Raw genomic sequence first — 14,928 nt, 5'->3', positions numbered from 1 at the left:
TATGAACAAAAGGATTTTTTCAAGAACGGAAAAAAAAATTAACGTTTTCAAGACAATATAGAACTCAAAATGCTCAAATAAAGAAGCAAAATTAAAGAAAATTCTTGGGGAAGACGATGGAATAATATCAAAGTTCGGATGAGAGAAAGAGTAGCTTGGAAGCTTGAGAGTTTTTTAATTTAGAAAAGTGAAAGGGAGTGAGGAGAGACAGTGGGTCTTTGTATATATATATATATTTTAAAAGAAATCAGATGGACTAAAGTGTAGAAGTTAAAACTCCCAATCTTTTTAAAATGGTAAAACTGATCCCATTTTGCTTTTTCTAAACCCTAGCAACAAAAATTAAATCAAAAAGAAAATGAGTGGCCACAGTGCAAATTAATTAAAACTTAGAAGTGATCTTTTTCACAAATCTTCTCAAGTTACTATGTGGCTTTTTGTCTTGAATATATAAACTTGCCACTTTTTGTTTAAGGGTGGAGTTAAAAAAAACTAATCAATTTATGTCTTAATTTTTTAAAGTAACACTTATTATGGGAAATTTTTTATTGATTAAGGTGATACTTATTATGGGAAGTAAGGAGTATTGGTTATAGTTTAGATAGGGAATAAAAAATAAACGGAAAAGGTACAAAAATACTCCTGAACTATTGAAAAAGGCTCATAAATACCCTTCTTCCACCTTTTGGTCTAAAAATACCCTTCCATCCACCTTTTAGGTCTAAAAATACCCTTAAGGTTTGTTTTTGGCTCAAATATACCCCTCAAACTAACAAGTTAAAATTAACTCTTTTAAAAAGCCAAATGGCAATTTGTAATTGGTCAATAATAAAATTCCGTAATTTAAAAAAAAAATCCAAATTTTTAAAAAAAAATTGCCAATAATAAATTTCCAGTAATTTAAAATTCCAGATTTAAAAAAGAAATTGCCAATAATAAAATTCCGTAATTTACATATTTTTTTTAAAAAAAATTGTGTGGAAACTTAAAAATTAAAAACTAAAAAATTTAAAAATATGAACGAAACTGTTTTTTTTTTTTTTTTGCATTTCGTGAATTAATCAACGAAATATGTTTTGTTTTTTGCATTTCGTGAATAAAAAAACGAAATAGGAAATTATAATATTTTTTTGCATTTCGTGTATTAAAAAACGAAATAGGATAAAAAAAATTTATTTTCGTTCATATAAAAACGAAATTGGAAAATTGGACAAAATATATTTTCCAATTTTGTTTTTATATGAACAAAATTAATTTTTTTATCCTATTTCATTTTTCAATACACGAAATGCAAAAAAAATTATAATTTCCTATTTCGTTTTTTTATTCACGAAATGCAAAAAAAAAACATATTTCGTTGATTAATTCACAAAATGTAAAAAAAAAATCAGTTTTGTTCATATTTTTTAATTTTTAAATTAAATAATATATGTGTCCAATCACAAAATGCCATTTGGCTTTTTAAAAGAGTTAACTTTAACTTTGTTAGTTTGAGGGGTATATTTGAGCCAAAAACAAACCTTAAGGGTATTTTTAGACCAAAAGGTGGAAGGATGGTATTTATGAGCCTTTTTCAATAGTTCAGGGGTATTTTTGGACCTTTTCCGAAAAATAAATGCATTTTGACATGAAGTTGAAGGAAGTCTTGGCGTAACTAGTAAAGTTGCTGTCATGTGATCAAGAGGTCACGGGTTCGAGCCGTGAAAACAGCCTCTTGCAGAAATGCAAGATAAGACTGCATACAATAGACCCTTATGGTCTGACTCTTTTCCAAATTTCGCGCATAGCGAGAGGTTAGTGCACCTGACATTTTGACACGAAGTTCAAGAGCTGGCAGAATGTGAAATGAAATAAAGGTTCTTTTGACTTGCCGACCTTGTCTTCAGAAGAGTCTTGAGGATATTGCCTTGCAAGTTCTTATAGGACTAATGTGCACACCTATATAAGTAGTCATTTGGTACAATGTGATGCGGCTCTTTCCCGAATTTTACGTATAGCGAGAATTTAGTGCAGCTTCGGCTCTTTCCCGAATTTTACGTATAGCGAGAATTTAGTGCACCTTGCATTTTGACACGAAGTTCAAGAGCTGGCAGAACGTGAAATGAAATAAAGGTTCTTTTGACTTGCGGACCTTTTCTTCAAAAAGGTCTTGAGGAAATTGCCTTGCAAGTTCTTATAAGACTAATGTGTACGCCTATAAGTAGTCATTTGGTACAAAAGTAGCCTGAACATTTTTAGATCTAACCCTTCACCCATGGCTAATATGTATTCACCATGTTATGAAGTTTTCTTAAATTTTAGGGGCAAAGACATACGCAAAACTTTTTTAGATCATCTCTATAAAGCATTAGCTGATGCTGGAATTAATGTATTTAGAGATGATGATGAACTTCCAAGAGGTGAGGACATTTCACGGAGTTTACTGGAAGCAATTGAAGAGTCGACGATTTCTCTTGTTGTTTTCTCCAAGAGTTATGCCTCATCTAAATGGTGTCTTAATGAGCTGGTCAAAATTCTTGAATGTAAAAAAAAACTTGGCCAGTTCATTTTACCTATTTTTTATGATGTTGATCCTGCTGAAGTACGTCATCAAACTGGGAAAATTGGTGAATCCCTTGCCAAACATGAATCAAATTCGAGTCCAGAACAGTTGAGGAAGTGGAGAGATGCACTTACTCAGGTTGCAAGTTTTTCCGGATTCCATCTTCCAAATTTTTTCAGCGGGTAATAGTTCTTGCCATCTGTATTTATTTCTCTAAGAAAGATATCTATTCCCTATTTTCATGAAGCATACAGTTCCTTTTCTTTTGCATTTTCTGTTTACTGTTCTGCATACACATTTGCTAGGTTCTTTTTTTAATGTAAAAATTCAGTTCTCCAAATTAATTCGATCTTTTCTGGAACAGATCTCATTCATTGCTGCAAAATAATTAGCTCATTTCTGCAATCGATGTCATTCTTTTCACTATTTTTACATGACGGTACTATTCAACCTTTAGTCAATGTTGTACCATGATGATTTATTGATAGATCGATGGTTGCTCAGTAGTGTTCGGTAAATGATAGCAGAAAATCTGTTGTTCGAAGAGGTGTCCTACTGACTAATCATGCAGGAAATGCATTAGAGACCCCTACGTCCTTCTTATCCAAAACAGTTGTCCATTAGGATTTCAGATACCCCTATTAAAAAACCTACTTAATAACATTGATCATAAAAGTTATTTGAAATTACCCTTTATTTCTCCTCAAGACTTCTTAGATCTGTTCTTACTTCTTAGACTAAGGGTAAATTTGAAGGAAAAAAAATTAATTGGCTGTAGTTACCTAAAGAACAACTTATTTTTTAATTGAGGGGAATAAGTGATTTCTTCTCACCTGCCTAAAGCTTAGTAGGCAAACGTAATTAATACATGTGCTGGTGAGGTAGTATTCGGTGGATTATTCGAGGTGAGCAAGTTGACACAAATATTATCATTATCATCGGGGAAAAAAATACTCTTTCAATTTTTCATTTTATATGACACTCTTTTTTTTCTTAGAAGGGATGCAATCTATCTGTATTTGGAAATTATTAAATTTTACCTAATAACAGATCTTATAATCATTAAACTATTACTCCCTCTGTTCCAATTTATGTGGCACAGTTAGAATTTCGAGATTCAAATTTCTAAACTTTGACCATGAATTCAAACGTAGAAGCTTTAAGTTTTTTCAAAATAAAATTCATATATTTGGAAGTTACGTAAAAAATATTATAAATCATAATAATTAATAACTTAAAATATTTAAAAGACATATAAAGAAATTCGATAAAAAAAAAGACTTGATTGACTCTTGAAATTCCAGCCGTACATATATTGGGATGGAGGCAGAAGTATGTCATATTTAAGTAATATCCCAAAGACATTCCGTGTAGGATTATACTTTAGGTGTTATGCGAAATTTGATGACAACATAAACCAATTAGCTTGTTGATCTAAGAAAAACTCAAAAAAGGTAAAGGAAATTTGGGCCATCCGCATTGGTTTAATACTTCCTGACGTTTTTCTGAAATATTCCTGTCTTTTATTTATTAATTTTTATGTTCTCCTTTTTGAAAAGCTAAGAGAATAACAATATTTTTTCCTTACATTCCTATAGAATTTTATAACTTGATCTCGTTTAATTTCCTACAGAATACCTTTTTGTCCTCCCTTACAAAATACTACTACTATTATAGACACATATTTATTTACTTCTATTTTTCTTTTCTGCAGTCATGAAGCAAAGTTCATCGAAATGATTATCCAGGAGGTATTGGGTAAATTAAACCACAGATATATGGATGTCGCAAGGCATCCAGTAGGAATTAGTTCTCGTGCCAGCGAACTTATAAATAAGATGTCATGGACAGTGTCAACCGATGCCCAATATGTTGGAATCTGGGGCATGTGAGGTGTTGGTAAAACTACCTTAGCAAAAACCATCTTCAATGAATGTTATCAAAATTTTGAAGGTAGCACCTTTCTTCATGTTCGATCACAAGTTTCAAATGGGGATAGCGGTATGGTTGCTTTGCAAAAGAAGCTTCTCAAGGGTACTCTCAGGAAAAATATTGAAGTCAGCTGTGTCGATCATGGAATACAATTGATTAAACAAAGGCTTCAATCAAAAAGAGTTCTCATTGTCCTCGATGACGTCGATCATGTTGGACAAATATACTCATTAGCGGGAGGGAGGCACTGGTTTGGTCCTGGAAGTAGAATTATCATTACCACTAGGGACCAACACTTGCTGAATTTTTCTACAGGTGATGTAAAACACGAGGTCAAGTGTATGACCAAAAGTGAAAGTCTACAGCTTTTCTGTAGGCATGCTTTTCAAAATCATTACCCTCCGGAAGACTTTGTGGAGCTCTCTGAAAGCTTTGTAACGTATGCAGAGGGGCTTCCTTTAGCACTTGTGGTTTGGGGATCCATGTTATATAAAAGAAGCATGGTTGAGTGGAGAAGTGCCCTTGAGGAATTGAAGCAAATCCCTCATGATTCGATACTAGAGAAACTTATAATAAGCTATAATGGGCTCCCTGATCATACAATCAAGGAAGCATTCCTCGATATCGTATGTTTCTTCGAAGGATGGGACAAGGAAGATGCTTCTAAAGTCCTTAGCAGTTGCGGTTTCTTCGCTGAAATAGTATTTAATGTATTGATCGATAAGTGTTTAGTAACAATAAATGAATCTAATCGACTGAGCGTGCAAAATCTGATTAGAGACATGGGAAGAGAAATTGTTCTTAGAGTATGCAAAGATCCAGCTGAGCGTAGCAGATTGTGGCTTCCCGAAGATATTCGTGATGTGCTTACTGGACACAAGGTAACGATTCATTCTACTTTAACGCCTGAAATATACTTTCCCAAGATTAGAAAACAAGGTCTTCTTAAAATTCCCAAACACTAACTTAATAAGCAGCTTACCAATGGAAAGTTGCTTCTTTTTATAGCTAGTCAATGTGACACACATAACTCGGTCTCTTGCATCTTCAGAAGTCTTTATTCATATTAAAGTTACTTCTTCTAAGGATTACAAATATCTGAAAAACAGTTGAAAGCCAGAGAGAAGTGTATTATGGGAGTCCCCTTCTACAATATTGAAAATTTTAACCTCATCATTATAAGGCATCCTATGTGCTTTATTCAATTTTAGAGACATTCCTTATGTATTGAAAGATCAAATGGGCTTTTTCGTTCAAAGATTTGCACCTTTGAAGTGACCAGTTTTCATTTCACCTCCACGAAAATTCTGCTAAAACCTTTTTAGAAAACAATAACAACAATAGGAACAACAGCAACACTGCCAAAAATTAGTTAAACAAAGTATAAACCGCAACTTTCTTTTTTTGGTTACACATATCCCCTTCTCTGCTTTTAACACAAGGAAGGATCTATTGTAAGAGCAGCATGTGCTACCACACTATTACCTTTGGTTCAACATACATATACATATATTGATATATACACACACACTCTCTCTAGTGTCACTTGGCCCGTGCTAAGTCCGGGCCCAAACCGACATTAAAAATTCAATTTGTAGATATTTTTAAAATTTTTCCCGCTCTTGGTTCTTTATTCTTGTAACATCAGTTTGACATTTTCGATAGACTTCTAAAATATTAAAGTATAAAAACGTATGTTAAAGGAAAACATATTTCTTAGTTTATATATTATATTTTTTTAGGGGAAAAAATCAATAATTGAAATCTCTTCTAATTTAATTTTTTGAGATTAAGTCCCCGATGATCCAAATTGAGCTTTTCATATTTTAAATTAATTTCATTTGAGTTCTTTGAATTGAACTCATATTGGCTATCTTATTTTTTTACCAAAAAATATTTTGCAAAATACTGAATTATTAATATGTTATATGATTTAGGACAAAACTGGTAAGTTTAATATGAAGAAATTATTACTCCTAAATTATATAAAATATATTATCCCGTTTTTTACAAAATATTTTAATAGTAAAAAAATATACTTCTTGCAATTGTCTGGTATTATTACTGTAGTTCGATCATTATATTTCTTTAAATACAATGTTTATCAAACATTTTTAGACTTATAGTCCTCTTTTAATATAGTAATTTATTAGATAATTTTATGTTAAAAAAGCGCGCACGTAAAATTTGATTAAAATTAACTACCATACTTCAGAATTCATTTTTCGATTGAGACCGAAAGGCTATTATTACATTTTTGATAAATTTTAAAAGTATTTAACAATGATATATTTTAACAAATTTAATAATATTTTCACATAAGAAACTCAAAATGTGTATGAGTATGCTTTGTGGGGGTCACTATAACATTTTCCATGACATCATCTTTTTAAGTGGCATAAAAAAGATCTAAAAATTCTTGAAATTTATCAAAATGTGTGACAATTTATAAAGTCATAAAATTTCAAGTAGGGATTAAAAGGATAAAAAATTCACGTGAGGACTAAAAAAATGAGAATCCTCCCTTAAATATAGTAGTAATATAAGCAATATATTTGTCTTAGACGTATAAATATTAATTTGACATAGTATTTTAGAAGCTCTGCATGCATTGTAAATTTCATGATTGGCCCTATACCAGATGCGGGTCGCAATCCTTGTAGAGTAGTTTTTGCTTATTATTCTTCCTATTTTCCTTTTTGTTTCTTTTTTTAGTCTTTTCCTCAAGGAATTTTATCATTGGGCGTGAGAAGCCCATAAACATAGCCAATGCAATTTTAAGCTTTGAATTGAGCCATTAGCTAATGAGGTGCTTCACTTTTGTTTGATTATCATATGAGCTCTCTATTCTAAATCTAGATCAATTTATTTCGAACACATGATCCTGTATGTCTTGATGGAGCTGATTATTTCTCATCATGAACCCAGGGAGGGGAAAAAGTTGAGGCATTGAAGCTAGAACAACCAGTGTTTAAGGACATGCGTGTGAGTACAAAAGTATTTTCAAAAATGAAGAACCTGAGACTCCTCCAGATTGATCATCTTAATCTTCAAGGAAGCTTCAAGGACATGTTTAAGGAGCTTAGAGTGTTAAAATGGAATCCTTTCCATCGGATTTGCACCCGGACAAACTTGTTAGTTTGGATATGAGCCACAGCAGCCTCAAAGTGTCCCCTTGTACAAAGGTCTGATGTTCTACAACTTTACTCCTTGATTTTAAACAATTACATATGCTATTCCAGAGTTAATACGTTGCTTCATTTGTTCAGCACTTAAGGTGTTTGGAGATTTTGGATCTGAGCTATTGTGAGAGCCTAACGAGAACTTCAAACTTCACTGGTTCACCAATGCTTAAGAAACTATCGTTTAGAGGTGGTTCGAGTTTGACTAAGGTGGACTCATCAATTGGATATTTGGAGGTTCTTGTAGAATTAGATTTCACGGGGTGTAAGAATGTTCGGAGACTACCAGAAAGCATCTGCAAGCTGAAATCGCTTGAGAAGCTATATCTGAGTGATTGTACAAATCTACAACAATTGCCTGCTGACTTGGGGAATCTGAAGCGCTTGACGGCACTTTATGCAATGAGAACAGCTATTACACAACTACCAGTGTCTTGTGGACTTCTGAAGAATCTTCAACTCTTGGAAGTGGGAAATGGCTGCAAACTTTTACAACCTAAATCTCGTCTTTCTATCATTTCATCCTTTCTAGTATCGAAAGATCGTGATATTCTTCCGTCTTCTATTACAAATTTACCGTATTTGGAAGTTCTAAAAGTTTCTTTCTTCAATCTGTACCAAAGAGATATTCCCAATTGTCTTGACCGATTATTCTCACTGAAAGTCCTAGATTTAAGTGGAAATAACTTTCACAGCCTACCCTTCACTCTTTGTCACCTATCCAAGTTAAAAACCCTTAGCCTCTATGGATGCCCGAATCTCCTTATGCTCTCAAATCTTCCTTGTAACCTAGAAGCACTATCCACAAGGAATTGCATGTCACTAGAAAGGCTTCCAGATTTGTCAAGCGCAAACAGATTGCAACAGTTGGATTTCCATGATTGCAGGAAATTGGTTGAAATTCGGGGCCTTGAGAAACTTAAATACTTGAAGTATATGAATGCAATAGGTTGTATTCTCACAAAAAATGCTCTAGCTGAAGGCTTCTTCAAGGTTGGTTGCTCTGTCACTGGTATAAATCAAACACTATTGCTCCCTTGTACATTTCTCTATGTAATGCCTTTTCTCTTATCCATGTTTAGGCAAATTATGCACCTGAAGGCGTAAATGTTTTTCTTCACTGAAATGAGATTCCTAGTTGGTTTAGCTATCAGGTTGTAGGATCTTCAATATCTTTGATTGTTCCACGATATGGGGAACAAGAATTCCTTGGCATGGTTGTTTGGGCTATTTGTGAACCTCAAGGAGAACATTTTGTTGGAACCCCCATTGCTATAATCACTGACCAGACAAATGAGATTGAATATCCTCTTTTTGGTGTAGATATTTCAGTACGGTATGAGAGTTATGCGTGGGTGAGCTATATGCCAAAACGACATTTCAAACGCCCAATAAAAGGCGGTGAGAAAATGATGGTTTCTATCAAAGAGCGTCATTCATCAAAGGAAGGTTTAGCAAAGAAGTTTGGGGTTCATCTTTTGTTTGCAACCAGCCCAAAAGGAAAGTCATTTCCTTTTAGCAGATTGTGACAGAGATGATGGAGTTGAGGCCTTGCTTTTGGTTCAGGTTCAATATTTTTCCAACTTTTCTTGGGATGCTGGGGTTTTAACAAAAATTCAACCAGAGAACAATTGTTGTGTGTATGAACTCTGTAAGGCTTCCCTACTTCATTCTGATTATATGTGGAGCTTCTAGTTTTTTACGGTGGATATTGTGGTAGCAGTTGAATGATAGGTTCTTTTAAAATTAAATGTTTAAAATGTCTAGTTTTTTAAGATATATTATTTATGCATTACATAAAGAGTTAATGCCTAAAATCTCCTCTAAATTATGCACGTTTTATTAGTTTAATATTTAAACTATGAGTTGTTATTACCCCTGAAACTATAACATTTCTTATCTAAAACCACCTTGTATTGTTGTTATCCTCAGAGCTATAACATTTCCTATCTATAAAACCCCTGCAGTGCCAAATGGCATGGAGAATGAATGAATTCTTCTTGTAGTGCGTAGGACCTATGCCGTAGGCCAAAAGGGTGACTCAAGAGAATTACTTAACTTAGGGAATAGAATTGAGAATCTAAATATACAACTATGTTATATACGATCTAGAGTGATAGTAAAAAAATTACGATAATATTAAAGAGTAAGGGGAAAAAGATCTAAAAAAACATCTTTTTCCTAAAATTACCCTTTCCTTCACTTAATGTCATACTTCGTCTCAATGAATATGTGGCATTTTACAGTTCATCTTTTAAAATGTATTAGTATTATTATTATTATTATTTCTTATTTGCTATTTTTTCTTTATCAGGACCCTTTCAGTATGTTTATTGGTGTGGAGATTGAATAGTGGGACCAATTAATATGAGAGTCCTTTTATCGAAGAAGTGTGGGGCAAAATGTACTCTACTTTTCTTCCCCTTTCAATAAAAACTGGAAATCCACATTTAGCTTCACAGATTTTCTTAAGATGAGATTTCAAAGTACTTATTTTTGTACTCTATTTATATGATGAATTGACTAATGTGGAGATTGAGAAAAGAAGGCTGAATCTAGTACTCTAATACACTATTTCCTCTCCATTTTCACCATGCTCAGCTGTCTCTATTGCAGCACTCCGCTCTCATTTTCTCGATGTTTCTCTTACTCTCAGATCTAAAGTTATAGTAACTTGCAGTTGTTAGAGGTTCAAAATGATAAGAAAAAAAAAATATTTGAGTAAGAAAGCTTATGTCACTCTATAAAGAGTATCTAAGCCATTGTTTTTGAGATAGATGTTGGAGTAATAAAATACATTGAGGAAAAACGAGGACCTTATTGTAATAGATATACTTCGTGAAATACCAACCATTGAACGCGAAAGGATATATCCTAGTAATTGTTTGTCTCTTTAGTAAATCTTTTTTGGGTTAATTTTCAACTGAGTATCTTATTCATTTAAGTCAGAGATTGTGATTTAAATGTGCTATTGAGGTTTGACTTGAATGTGAAAATTAAGTTAGTTATTGAATTTTTGGTGACGATGTGTGCTGTTGTGTTTTGATTTCTTTTAATTGAGTTAGCTATGGGTTATGGGCTTCATTAGTGTTAATATTTTGTTCAGTTGCTTTTGGTATGTAATTGTTTTTGCTTTGAAATTCTCATCTTATTTGGTAGTATGAGGTGTTTTTCCAGATAAGATGAAGACAGTAATTCAGTTTAAAATTTGTGTAGATATACATTATGTTCCTGTAGGTATGAAACAGTCTTGTTTGATTATTTATGTCGATGGAGTTTGGAGATCATCGATAGATATATATAGAAGGCTTTATCGTAATTCTGTGGTTTGAGGGAAGAATGTCCAAGGGATTGCAGAATGTGTTGCTTGTGAAAGGTCTCTTCCTCAAATTTCTCAAGAAACAGTTAACATTTTTGTGCCAATTGCAAATTTGGAAAGTTGTTGTTTCCAACAAGGTTAGGTTTCATCAGGGTTTAAGCTTTAGGTATTCCTGTTGAACTGATCATAGAGAGGTTGATACCATTGATGGTGATTGAAATTTTCCAAATCTTATTGGCCATGAAACTAGTATGCTAATGGATAATAGTACTCAAAATATTCTAGTGCATGCTCTTGGATTGAAATCTCTGGGTTCACTCCCATCGAAGTGTTGGTAGGCCTCAAAGTGAAGAGGCAAATCATTTTCATGATCTGTTAGAGAATGCTAGTTGTCCACTTTGGGAAGGCTCAAGTCATTCTTATTAGTTGTCCATTACAGTTAGATTAATGAGCATTAAGTCGGATTTGAATGCTGCTCAGGCTTACATGGACTTTATGATTAGGCTTCTGGGAGGTTAATTCCATTCGAGAGATAGGCTATCCGACTGACTCTTATTATAAGGCAAAGATATTGGTTTTCAAATTAGGACTTTTCTAGAAGAGGATTCATTGTTGTATCAGCGATTGTATGTTATATTTTTAGGAGTATACAGGTTTAGAAGAATCCAAATTTTGTGGACATCCTCGGTTTAAAGATGATGCAAAATCCAAAGGGAAGAAAATGATGCTGGTTAAGTCAAAGCATTACTTTTTGATTTAAGAAAATAGAAGGGGATTTTGTTTCAACCATCTAATGGAGAAGCATGGGCACATAACATGATGGATTTCATATGAAGGCGTGAAAGGCCTTCGTGTTTTACTTTTTGGATGATCCACGTATTCCGGGCTTGAACCTCTAATGCGATTCTTTCTTCATATTATCCGTCAAATACATTTTTTTGGCATGGTTTTTATCTATCTGCTACCAAAAAGTTCTATTCATCACGATTAACCAAAATTAGTCTATATTATGTCAATTTTCGTCAAATTTATCTCGAGAACCAAGCAAAACTCAGGAACCGTGCATGTTTAAACTTTTAGCCCAAAGATTTGTAATTTGATGTGATAGTGTTTGCTTTGGGTCAAGTTTAAACGATTTTTCTCAAAGGGGCCTCACACCACTAAGAGTTTGTACCCAACACCTTATAAATAATTATTTTGTCTTGGCAATCTAGGTTGCAAAGATGTGTTGCGATTTCTACCGTATAACCTGAGCTTATTGCAACTATTGAAGCTTATGAAGAGTTTCTCCATATGAAGAGATTTTTAAGGGAATAGGATTTGCTCAAGAGAGGTATGACAGTCAAAGCGTTATTCTTCTTGGTAAGAATTCTACATTACATAGTAGGTCAAAGCATAATAAGATACCACCGGTTTATAGATGTGTTGTATCTAAGTTAATTGAGCTTGAGAAGATTTACACAGATGACAATGGTTCCGTCATGCTGACAAATCTTTGCCAAGAGGAAAATTTGAAGACTGTTATTTGGTCGCCTGGATGATGGTTTCCCTCCATATAACCGAGAGGGTGTGAATTGTTGGGTGTCTTAAGTATTTTTCTCTTCATGTGTGGATAAATAAGTACCCTTTGGACCAAGCTCACTGTGGTTTAAAAGCCTTTGAAAGATCTTACTTTTAGGTCTTCAGTTTTAAACACACAAAATGGAGAGAAACATCAGCCACTTTGTTTTCGAAGAGAGAAAACAGGTAGAGTCCATAATTTTTTTCTGTAGAAATTTCAGCAGCTAGTCAACTTCATTTGGCTATTCCCACTTCGACCATTGTCCGGTCGAGCTGAAATGTGAATTGAGTGTTCCTTTCATCTCGATCTTTGTTATGAATCTGACAAAGTGAGTTTTGGGGTCCTTGACAAGCGCAAAATACAGTAACAAATTAAAGTTCATGATGCGTTAAAGATTGTATGAAAAAGTTGTTGGTTCCACAAGAATGGTATAAATGTACCTAATTAAATTCGATTTAATACTATTCAAGAAAATAATTTTAGAGATGAAATGACTATAAACCATGAGTATTGCAATGATAGATAAACAAGTAAATCATGAGATATTTGAGGATAGAGGAATGGGCGGTAATTAGCAATGAGATAAACTAAGGCAATGGACAAGATAGGTGTGCGATTGTTATCTTAAAGGTCTTGCTCTTTTTCAAGGTTCACGTCTGAATATAATGGACCAATTCACAATTGAGAATCTTCTTTAACGAACACAATTTTCACTACATAAAACAATGAAGAACTTAGTGAACTTATACGACAAAATGCCGGTAAGATTAATTCACGAAAAACATTTTGCAAATATTTTAACTTCAGTTAAAATCAATTATCCTAAGTTCCTTTGGTCACTTCGGAGAATTGATAAATAAAACCCAAACCGTAAGATGCAAAGATATTCGCCAAAACACTTCTCTCTGGATTAAAATGACATTAAGATTTAACTCTCCACAATCTCATCCATTGAAAAGTTCTAAGCATTCAACATGAATCAGAACGGGAATTAACAATTAATACACTATGTATGTCTACGCCCTAGGAGAATGTTACTCCATGGATGAGGAGAAGTATATCACAATAAAGAATAAACACCTGAAGATATTACAACTAAATTCTCAACCCAAACTATCGTATTGATTAAAAGTTGATGGAATCCGTCAATTAACTCCTCACTGTTCTCAAGCGTTCTTCCTCTCCAAAAGCCGCTCCAAATCCAAGATATCCTACTAAAGACGAGGTTAGGTGTCACGCCCTGAACTGTGGCTTGGGCGTAACAGGGCACTCGGTGCCTTATTGCATGTGACTGAACGAACCACATGACTTGCTGAACCAACATGTATTGATGCGGAATATGAATTAAACATGAAAATCTGAGTATAACATGAGATTAGTAAGTAATCAATAGTATGAAAATACTGTTTTAAACATAAGTATAAAAAAACCTGATGTATCCGACAAGGCTAAATATGACTGAGTATCTGACATGACATGCTAGACTAGTCTATGAAACCTCTGAACATGAATCAGAATGCTATACTGTTTATCGGGACAAGGCCCCTAGCATACCTTTACTGTATGGCATGACATAAAAAGAAATAAAAATGACACCCCGAATGAAGTGGGACTCACCAATAGCTGTTAGGAGAGGATCCTAGCGAGCAGATTTGTCGTCCTGTAAATCAATGCTTGCATCGTGAAATTCAGGCCCCGGGCAAAAGGGACGTAAGTACATTTGAATTGCACTTGTATGTATAACAACGGAATGAATAAGCTGTAAGTGGGGTGCTCATGGTTTATAGTGACTCCAACACACTACCCATAATTTGACAACTATCTATGGAGCTTATAAGAGACATAAATAATATTCTAACTTCGGGACGCAGCCCGGAAACTAAAAGAAATAAGTAAAATAGAGGATGTCCCACGAATGAAGGCGTGGGCTCACCAGAAGTCTGGAAAGCAGTAAGTACTTCTAATTCGCGAGATCTGTTTGTACCCGCTCTTCTTTGTTACCTAACATACCATCAAAACCAACAATGGTACGCCTGAGTACTGAGTACTCAGTGAGTGTCTCGGGGACAATAAGTAATATAACAAAATAATACAATAATGATTAGTGAGAACAATTCCAATAGAATAATTTGAAATCAAAGACAAAATCAATAGTACAACTCAAAATCATCAATAGAAAACCATCAAGACAGGTATATATCTTTTTCAATTTAGTATACCGTTTATTACCATTTGAGCCTTTTCAACTCGAGATCAATATCACCAAAAATCCACTCACAGGTGAACGAGTTCATTATCATCAAGCCATTCACAACAAATCGAAGTAACATATGCCAATATAGGCCCAAATCAATATAACGAAGGGGTGGCCACTTAAGGTTCCCTAAACCAG

At 33.8% G+C, this 14,928-nt stretch overlaps 2 protein-coding genes across 6 annotated transcripts; both read left to right on the top strand.

The window, feature by feature from the left end:
• The first annotated feature begins 2,098 nt into the window (after window positions 1-2,098).
• Window positions 2,099-10,230, top strand: LOC132627069 (disease resistance protein RPV1-like). Of its 5 annotated transcripts, none has more exons than XR_009577768.1 (5): window positions 2,099-2,724; window positions 4,257-5,355; window positions 7,403-7,659; window positions 7,744-8,649; window positions 8,739-9,950. XR_009577768.1 is itself a non-coding variant. In XM_060342152.1 (4 exons), the coding sequence occupies exons 2-4, from the start codon at window positions 7,570-7,572 to the stop codon at window positions 9,013-9,015; spliced, it is 1,032 nt and encodes a 343-aa protein (XP_060198135.1). In that variant the 5' UTR covers window positions 4,435-5,355; window positions 7,403-7,569; the 3' UTR covers window positions 9,016-9,951. The 5 variants fall into 5 exon arrangements, 3 of the variants coding, with proteins under 3 accessions (XP_060198135.1, XP_060198133.1, XP_060198134.1); XR_009577767.1 differs by lacking the exon at window positions 2,099-2,724 and adding an exon at window positions 9,971-10,230 and having other exon boundaries at window positions 4,435-5,355; window positions 7,744-8,668; window positions 8,980-9,307; XM_060342152.1 differs by lacking the exon at window positions 2,099-2,724 and having other exon boundaries at window positions 4,435-5,355; window positions 8,980-9,951.
• On the top strand, window positions 4,546-5,439 carry LOC132628862 (TMV resistance protein N-like). The gene has a single exon (XM_060344619.1). The coding sequence runs from the start codon at window positions 4,546-4,548 to the stop codon at window positions 5,437-5,439; it is 894 nt and encodes a 297-aa protein (XP_060200602.1).
• Window positions 10,231-14,928: the final 4,698 nt, after the last annotated feature.

The sequence above is a fragment of the Lycium barbarum genome, chromosome 2 (genome assembly GCF_019175385.1).
Source record: "Lycium barbarum isolate Lr01 chromosome 2, ASM1917538v2, whole genome shotgun sequence".
In the NCBI taxonomy this organism is placed as follows: domain Eukaryota; kingdom Viridiplantae; phylum Streptophyta; class Magnoliopsida; order Solanales; family Solanaceae; genus Lycium; species Lycium barbarum.
This window is presented reverse-complemented; position numbering and strand designations above follow the sequence as displayed.